Source organism: Hippocampus comes, unplaced genomic scaffold, assembly GCF_001891065.2.
Source record: "Hippocampus comes isolate QL1 unplaced genomic scaffold, H_comes_QL1_v1.1 scaffold2, whole genome shotgun sequence".
NCBI classification, from domain to species: Eukaryota; Metazoa; Chordata; class Actinopteri; order Syngnathiformes; family Syngnathidae; genus Hippocampus; species Hippocampus comes.
The window spans coordinates 2887525-2896475 of NW_017805139.1; the positions used below are offsets into that span (position 1 = coordinate 2887525).

At 42.2% G+C, this 8951-nt stretch overlaps 1 protein-coding gene across 1 annotated transcript in view; it reads right to left on the reverse strand.

Annotated features, from left to right (window-relative positions):
* The window catches only part of adamtsl5 (ADAMTS like 5), a 41927-nt gene that overhangs the window by 12676 nt on the left and 20300 nt on the right, over positions 1-8951 (reverse strand). The window contains exons 3-6 of the mRNA XM_019867256.1: positions 3729-3907; positions 2740-2800; positions 1993-2098; positions 286-413 (exon numbers count right to left, since the gene is read on the reverse strand). Of these exons, the coding sequence (XP_019722815.1) occupies positions 286-413; positions 1993-2098; positions 2740-2800; positions 3729-3907 (474 nt within the window). The remainder of the gene's footprint in view (positions 1-285; positions 414-1992; positions 2099-2739; positions 2801-3728; positions 3908-8951) is intronic.

Sequence of the window (8951 nt, forward strand, 5' to 3'; positions counted from 1 at the left end):
CATACTTGCAGGTTCATAAAGGACATGTACCATGCTCATTTCCCAAATGAGGAATTTCTGTTATCAGGACAAATTGGACAGCGCAAACACGAGTCCGCACGAGAGAATATTTACTGTATATATATGCGCGCGCACACACACACACACACACACACACACACACACACACACACACACTGTACTACAATTCATACAGTTTTATCTGCTCTAAGCGTTGTATAAAGTTGAAGCAGTTGTTCTTGGTAAACAGACTACAAAAGAGAGAAAATCTTAGTTTACTCTCACCAAACAGCGTCCGTTGACACACACAGCACCGGGTATTTTGTCACAGGCTGTGCCATCAAGCACACGTCCAAAGTTGTAGTAGAAGTTATGACCCAAGGCCAGGCAGTTGAGCTCACAGGGGTTGGAGCCTGGTAGAGGAGATGTTCAGTCATTGGCTCGGTGATTTTAAGTGGGTTGGAGAATGTCAGAGTAAACTGCTGTTGAACTGATCATCAAGAGATGAAGAAAGCAAAACATACTGGGCTGGATCATAATCACACAAAAGGATGACAAGATAAGTAAGAAATGACTTACAAGGACAGGAACCAGTAGAATCTCAAGAGCAGAGGTTAGTTTTGCAATCTCATGAGATATTGAAATGTATTTTCATGTCGCTTTAGACCAGTGCTTCTCAAATAGGGGGGCAGGTTCCCGTAGGGCCTGGGGTGTGGAGGGAGGTGTGACCGCAGGTTACATTTTTTTTCCCTGTCATACTAGAATAAAGTGTAATTGCACATCCACTACAGTAGGTGGCAGTGGCACTCTCATTGCCAGACTTCCTGCAGGGAGTATTAGCTCCTCTGCAGAGGTGCAACATGACACTGTCATGATATTGTCCTGTTTGTTTTTTCAGTCTCCGACGGGACCGGAGGGCGTTCCCTCCAGAGCGGCACCTGCCTCTTATTATCATTGTTATCCTGCTGCCTTTAAAAGCTGAGCCACGCTGACAACTGGCTGTCAGATTATTCAGTCATGCTCACGATTTTTTCTCCATGTGCCTGTTGATTCTAGACATTCTTGACTTTTTGCCTCATAGCTTCTTGCCTCGTTTTTCATGTATTTCTGGTTGAAATTTCTCGGTTTGTATTTTTGTGAGAGGTTTTTTTTTTTTGTCCTGTTTCTTTGTCACCATCGTCAATTGATTACTTCGTCGGTCTTACGTTTTTCTCTTGAATAAAAATTTTTATTAACGGTCTTATCCTTTGTGGGAGCTGATTCTGTTCCGGAAACTTCCGGACACTTAACAGATACACATCATGTGCGTTTTCTTTGTTGAACTTAATGCGGCAATGACAAAATGTTTAACCAAATGCGCTACTATATGAAAGACTCCCCCACCCCCTCCCCTCCTAAGCATGCAAGGGGTGGGGGGCTTACAGGTGCAGCACAAACACGGAAGCAGGGATTAGACTGGAAGAGAGTGAAGGTTCTAATGTTTTTAACTGAAAAAAAATCTATAATGTAAAGTAAGGGGTTCAACTATGGCTACACAGATTTTTGACGGAGCGATAGCACACTCTAGCCCCGGTGTAGCACCATGACAGAGAAATTTTGAAATTGATACATTTGAAATTAACCCTGAAAGCTCACGTATGAAAATAATTGACAAACGTAAAAACAAATGACATTTTCACTCTAATTATAGTTGTATATAGTTAATTTTATACATGTAAGATGTAGTTTCATTTCGTAAAGTTTTTTTTTAAGCATTTAAATTTTTACTGGACCTTGTTTACAAAATCGGGTATTCAATTTTTGTTTAAGTTATCTCATTAACTTGAATAACTTTTCCCCGTAGATGGATGAAGTCGTGACATGACATTTGCAGATGTGAGTACGTCAGCAGTAAAGGATGCTTTTACCTTCAATTCTTTTATAAGACTTGGCTGTCTATTAGGATCACATCGAATGCAAGTGGTATGAAGTGACGTGTGTTGTCTCACTGACCTCCTTGAAAGGTAGTCCATCTGAAGGAGTTTCCTGTCACCAACTGTTTCTCATTGAAAGCGGCACACTGCATCTCTCGGAACTCTTGTGAGCTAGGAGGACACTCCTACACACAATGCATCGGCATTAGGGATACAGACTACAGTACTCTGTAATGCTGAATGTGACATTCATTTCCAATCATGGCAAATTGTAATCCTAATCCTAAAATTAAATGAACGCGCAAATGAAGCCTCGGGGAGCTAAATGACACCGAGAATGAAGCTGCCCAGATGGGTGTTCCCATCAGAGCGCAGAAAACATGTTTGGGAACTGCGGCTATTTACTGCACCGGAGGCTTGATCTGAATCACAAAGTGCAAAGTGCAACATGCACTCATTTTCATCCTGAAACAAGCTTCAACTCATCTGTGAGATCGTCTACATGCAAGTATGAGCTGTGTGGCGATTGCCTGTCCAAACACACCCACTCACAACTCCTCACGTATCTAATGCGGTTGCAACCCAGACACCCGACTGCAGCACGACCGCATGAAACTCGAAGAGCTCATAGCCGAGCAGTGAAGACAAAGGTTAGTATGCTCGTGAAATTCCAGTTCACACCCTGAAAGGTCTCAGCCGCAACATTATCCCCAAACACGCCCACATGCTCAACTTCAAGAACAAACATCAGCCTTTGTCTGAAAATATTTGCATTGAAAATTGCGTGGCAATCTTGTACAGTGTGGAAACCTTCATGCTGAACGACCTTGGTGTTGCAGATCTTGTATTGTCTCGGATCACCTCCACAGGGTCCACTCAGTGGGTTTCTGACAAACACAAAGACATAAATGGGACAAAATGAAGTTTGTGTTCACTTGGAAATAACTCTAACTGAAATGTATCAGAAATTCATTTTTTATGTTTGATCCCAAAAAAATATACATTTAATGTGAGGGTTAAGTATAGGCCCATCACAAGAAGGTCAAACTGTGTGAAGAACATTGATCCGTGTCTTCTAGCAGCACGAATCTTCCTGAAATAACTTTTCTTCAGTTGCCTTGAAGGTGCAGAAAGTAAAAACCTAGTTATGCTCTATCTGGTTATAACACTCACTACATCGAAAGGCATTAAGGAGTCACGAATGAACAGTCGGTACTCATTTTTGGTGTCAAGCCCTTGTAAAAGTCAGGATTTTTCTTTTTCTGTTTTAGATATGGTAAGGAAACCAAAACACGGAAGCAAAATGCTGTCTTTTGCAAGGGCTTCACTGTTAAGGTGAGGAGCATGTTGAATGAGTTTTTTCCCCAGTAACTCTGGCCGACAGGGGCACAAAGTTGAGCAAACAATGTTCTATGTTTGGCGGGACTGTCCTGGATTGAATGGGTAACACCTCATACAGTATTCACTTCTCTCATTGTCGCAATGTGAAAGGACACAAATATGCGGCAATATCCCGCATTGATGGGCTTTGTGTAAAAGGCAAACTGCCAATAAACGTCAGACCTTCTGTTCCAGCTCTGACGTGGCAACTTTGCAGGATTTCTGTGTAAAGAGTCTTCAGGGTTCCGACAAAAGTGTAATTCGGAACAGAGTCAACTCATCAATGTCTGATGAAAGCTTGGCGATTTAAAATGCATGCACCGGGGATGAAATGGGGTTAAAGGATAACAACTTGTCCAATTCTCCCCAAGCAATCAATGCATACCCCCCCTCCCCCAAAGCCCAATATATTGTAAGATGTAAGATGTCCCTAACCTGGTGATGCAGGTTCGTGTACGCACAGCAGCACCGGTCCCACAAGTTCGTGAGCACACGGACCAGCCGCTCCAGCTTGCCCATTCGTTCCTAAAGTGCAGCTGGCGTCGGGTTCGTGCAGGACGGCCCAACAAGCCTTCACTATAAGGATCCCACGCAGAAGCCCAGGAAGCCTGAGCCTGAGAGAGAAAATAAAAGTCTTGAATACCAACACAGAAAGTAACATGGACTGTGGGGCAGCTGTGGCCATGTTGTCATCCTGGTTTAGGGAAAAAAACATCAGCAGCATCACTGTGGACAGACATACAGTAGCTATAAAGTTTATGCTATGTCGCTTCCTTGCTCTGTTCACAACTGTGGCAGATGAAATGTCACTAATCAATACGTTGGTGCTTTCTTTTCCAGATCTCTCATTTTTAGATCTAAAAAACATTTGGGCTTCCCTTTATATTTAATGTTATGAAAGCCCCAATTATAAAATTACCTACGTGTCTGGTATAATAACTGGATGTCTGATGTTACTAACAAACCAATCTGTGTCAAAATCGGTAAAGAATTGTACGAGCTATGATAAATTTATTGGAGCCAAACACTATGACCTCAATAGAAGTGAACGGAATAGATCCCTGGGGAGTCCGGGTTCAAGACGGTGGCAAAGTCTGCACATCCACAAACAGCCGAGGTTTCTTCAAGTGGTTTTGAAAGCTTAACTTAATATCTACTCCTTATACATACTTTGTATGTAGGGATTTTCAATATATACTGTCCATGGTATTAAGTTGTTTTCACGATGTGTAATTTTAAATAAACAAATTCCATATTCCAGGTGACAAGTGTTTTTTTTTTTCATTCTGATTGCTGCAATAGTTGGCAGTGGTAGACCAGTACTTAACTGCAGCTCAAAATGGAATGCTATCCGTCGATATGGAGTAATAGGAGACATTTAAGTGACAGAGATATGTATGGGCTTCTTCCACGCAATGCGCCGATACTGTATAGCACAACGCTGCCACATTTTGGCAGCAGTTCTGAGGTCCAGTGTGCACTTTAAGTCACTTTTCAAGCTGTAAGAGTGACTACAGTGTGTGTGTGTGTGTGTGTGTGTGTGTGTGTGTGTGTGTGTGTGTGTGTGTGTGTGTGTGTGGAGAGAGAGAGAGAGAGAGAGAGAGAGAGAGAGAGAGAGAGAGAGAGAGAGAGAGATGTAATGAGGAACTATGTCACACACCAAAACTGTCTGCCTCAATTGATGTGTGCTTGCTGGAAGCACGAAGGGAGCGATGACTGGTGATTCTAGTGACAGGAAATATGAAGATTCCACTATTTTAATAATGTCTCATTGAAATTGTTATATTGAAAAAAAATCCATGTTGAGCATGGAGCATAGATCTAAAATAAAGCTTAATTGAATGCAACCATTTTTTTTCTACTCTTCATTTTCAGGGGAAAGGTCGAGTGGGCAGCAGTGCAGCACTGCCTCCCTTACCTTCACTGACTGCACATCCCTGGATGGATGGAAGGGTGTACTGTATACTCAACGGTAATTCATATATTTGCACGTACTGCTTTATAAAGACTAGACGAATGCTCACTGAGGGTTTGTGCATCGTGATATTGTGTGTCATTTCTTTTCAGCAAGCATTTTCAACAGACCATGACAGATACAGTATGTTTTTGCGTGTTTGAATGTGTGTGAGTATGTGTGTGTGTGCATGTGCGTGTGTGTGTGCGTGTGTGTGTGTGTGTGTGTGTGTGTGTGTGTGTGTGTGTGTGTGTGAACAAAACAAGATGGGGGGGGGGCAAAGGTGTGTTTGGAGAGTTGTTTATGATTCCTCTCACAAAGAATTGTACTCCCTGAAAACCATGCAGAAAATGCACAACCTTGTTAGCTTGTTGGATAAGGACCATCACAACCAAACAATAAAAGTGATTAAAGAAATCTCAGAGGTGCTCCTCAAACACATTCCAGAGTTTGTACCCTGGAGGTGGAGTGAAACTGGCAATGTTCCCACCAGTTTCTCATTCAAGAGCTGACTCACACCCACTTAACTCTTCCTTCGCACACACACTCAACAGCTGTGTGTCTATCAGCGTCAGCTGCGGTGTATGGGCCCAGAAGGATGTGCGAGCTGAAAATGTGTGAATAATATGTTCAAGTAGAAGTGTATTTCATGTATTCATCACTGTTCAAAAGATGAAACAAATGATACCAGATGTTACCATTAAGATGAATGTACAGGGTATATAAACATTTTTTCATTCATTCATTCATTTTCCGAACTGCTTTATCCTCACGAGGGTCGCGGGGCGTGCTGGAGCCTATCCCAGCTGTCTTCGGGCAGTAGGCAGGGGACACCCTGAACCGTTTGCCAGACAATTGCAGATGAATAACCATCCACTCACATTCACACCTCGGGACAATTTAGAGTGTTTAATCAGCCTGCCATGCATGTTTTTGGAATATGGTAGGAAACCGGAGCAACGCAGGCACGGGGGAGAACTCAACTCAACTCAACTCAACTGTATACATCAAACAACAATCAAAGTCCTTTCACTAGTGGGTCAGAAACGTCATGCTCACTTGTCTGCTACAAGCTAAGTTTGAAAGTTAACAAGAAACTGTAACGTCCGTTGAGGAAAACAGAGATTGGATTGACTTCTGTCACATTGAAATCCGCTTCAATTCCAAGCGCCGACTCTCAGTTCCAAATACGCACCTGCGCTCCACGCCAACACTCCTCTCTCGTCATATTCAGCTCCACCAGCCATCCAGCCGCACCAACGCAGACTGTCCAGCGGCGCCAACACCAGCACTGAACAAAAGGGGGCTTTGAACAATGCTGCCCATTACAAAACAACAACCACAAAAAGCTAAGCTCATGCAGACGGCTGCCAGCTACGGCGCCATCTTGAATACTTTTGTCACTGACTGAAAAAACGTACCAAGTTTTAAGTTAATCAAGTTAACAGAATGGAATTTTTCTTACCATTTAAATTGAGACTGGTTATTTTTGTTTAATATTTACAATTGCTAACTTGGTTTTACAATTGTATGAAAGTTAAGAAAGCCCTGGAGGGGACGTGAAGTTAGAGTACTATAATCTGTAATATAGTACCACTCCTCTATTTATGCTCCTATCAAGACTGTGTTAAAACAAAGTTTAGCATCACAGTTTTACTAAAGTTGTTATTACAAATAAAAAGTTTGTTGACAATGACCAGATTGTCTGTTTCTGATCAAAAATATAGCCTGGAATTGCCACGGTTTGTTGTGAAGTTACAGTGAAAAAAAAGGCCAACTGCAGCTCACTGAAGTTATTTGACTTTGTGAATCATAAAATAGAATCTGACAGTTTCTACACACACACACACATGCACACACGCACGCACACCCACACGCGCACGCACACACACACACACACACACACACACACACACACACACACACACACACACACACACACACAGAGTCATGTTTCCATCACATTGCATTGACATGAGCTCATTTCCCAGAGATGCTTTAACATTACATACCATACTTCAACCTCTTTTAAACCACAGTTAATCTGATGGACCCTATAGACTTGCTACAGACTCCAAGCAGAACATTTTAATCTCTGTTTCCAGGCCAATCACCACCAGTTTAAAAAAAAAAAAAAAAAATCACCTTAAGAGGACAACACATTAAGCAAAAACCAAAGAAACACCAGTGTCAACACCAATACTCCACATCAACATCTAATACGAGAAACGTCAACACAAACGTCCTCGGCATACACACAAATTGAGAGTGATCTGTGCAGTGACTCTCCATCATTGTCCGTGGCAGGGTCACCTGAGGTTGCCCTCATTAACGTTACTGCCAGTCAAATTAATGTTGATAACAGTTGGAAAAGCCATTACAGATGAAATTACTGTCACGTTTCCAACATGACCTAAATTCACAGAAGACGGTGAAACAGAGACGTGAGTCCGGTACAATCTGACACAAGATCACATCATGCTTCATGTCTGCAACCAGATAGTATTCCAGTGTGAGTGTACATGTCGGCACCTGGGAGAAGCTTCAGCTGAGAAAGAAAAATGATAAATAATACAATGATGTACAAAAATGATCCAAATTAGAATAGTGGATCCTCCGAAGTGCAATGCTCTCGGTTACCACAATTTGGAATTCAACTAACGTCTCATGAAAACTGATTAATGGTTTTCATCAATTTAACAACTTGATTCAGGAAGATGGCAGGAATTTAAACTTGTTGGTGCGGCTGTGAAATGAAGAGTTAAGCTAGTAGAGGGGAAAAGAGAAGACGGCAAGAAGAAAGCAAGCCGTTTTCAAAGACTACAAAAGGTTTCAAGGTGATGAATCTGCAGAACCAAAAGCAACAACAAGGGTCACATGCTCGCATACTGTCAGCCAAGGAGAAAAGTTGTAAGTGAACATTAATGTAGTCGAAACGGGTAACTACACTGAATGCTAACTCATGTTATTATCAATTACCATATTTTCCGCACTATATAGGCGCTTCTGAGTATAAGGCACACATTCAATGAATGGCCTATTTTAAAACTGTTTTCATAGATAGGGTGCATCGCATTATCAGGCGCAGAATGAAACTACAATAAAATAAAAACTAATAGAATGAAACTACAAGAGAGGCTGCGGTTGCGTTATGCATCCACTAGATGGAGTTACGCTAAAGGGAACACAATATAATACTGCTTTATTTATAAAGAGCTATCACAACCGTTGCAGCTGAAACAAAGCACTTTGCAGAACATTTAAAATAACTGCGTCCAAGAAATCAGAATATTGATCCATTTATAAGGAGCATTGGATTATAAGGCAATTTTTTTATATATCGCATCTCGCCCAGAGAGGTGTGATGAAAAGGCCGATACCTGAGAGGTACATCCAGATGACCATACCTGAAGGACTCGAAACTGCCAAACAAAGGCTCCAAGCCTTGTCCAGTCGCCTAAAGAGGTACACAAAAGAGAATGAAGCCAGACGAATAAACAGGCTGTTCGCAACACAACCTGCGAAAGTGTACGCTCAGTGGCAGGGTCCTAACAGCAGAGCTGACCCACCAAGACTGGAAACTGAAAGGTACTGGAAAGGCATATGGGAGAAGGAGGTTGCACATAACAGCAGTGCACAATAGCTGGTGACCCTGAGAGAGGAGCACAGCAACCTCCCTGAACAGAACCCAGTTACCATAACAG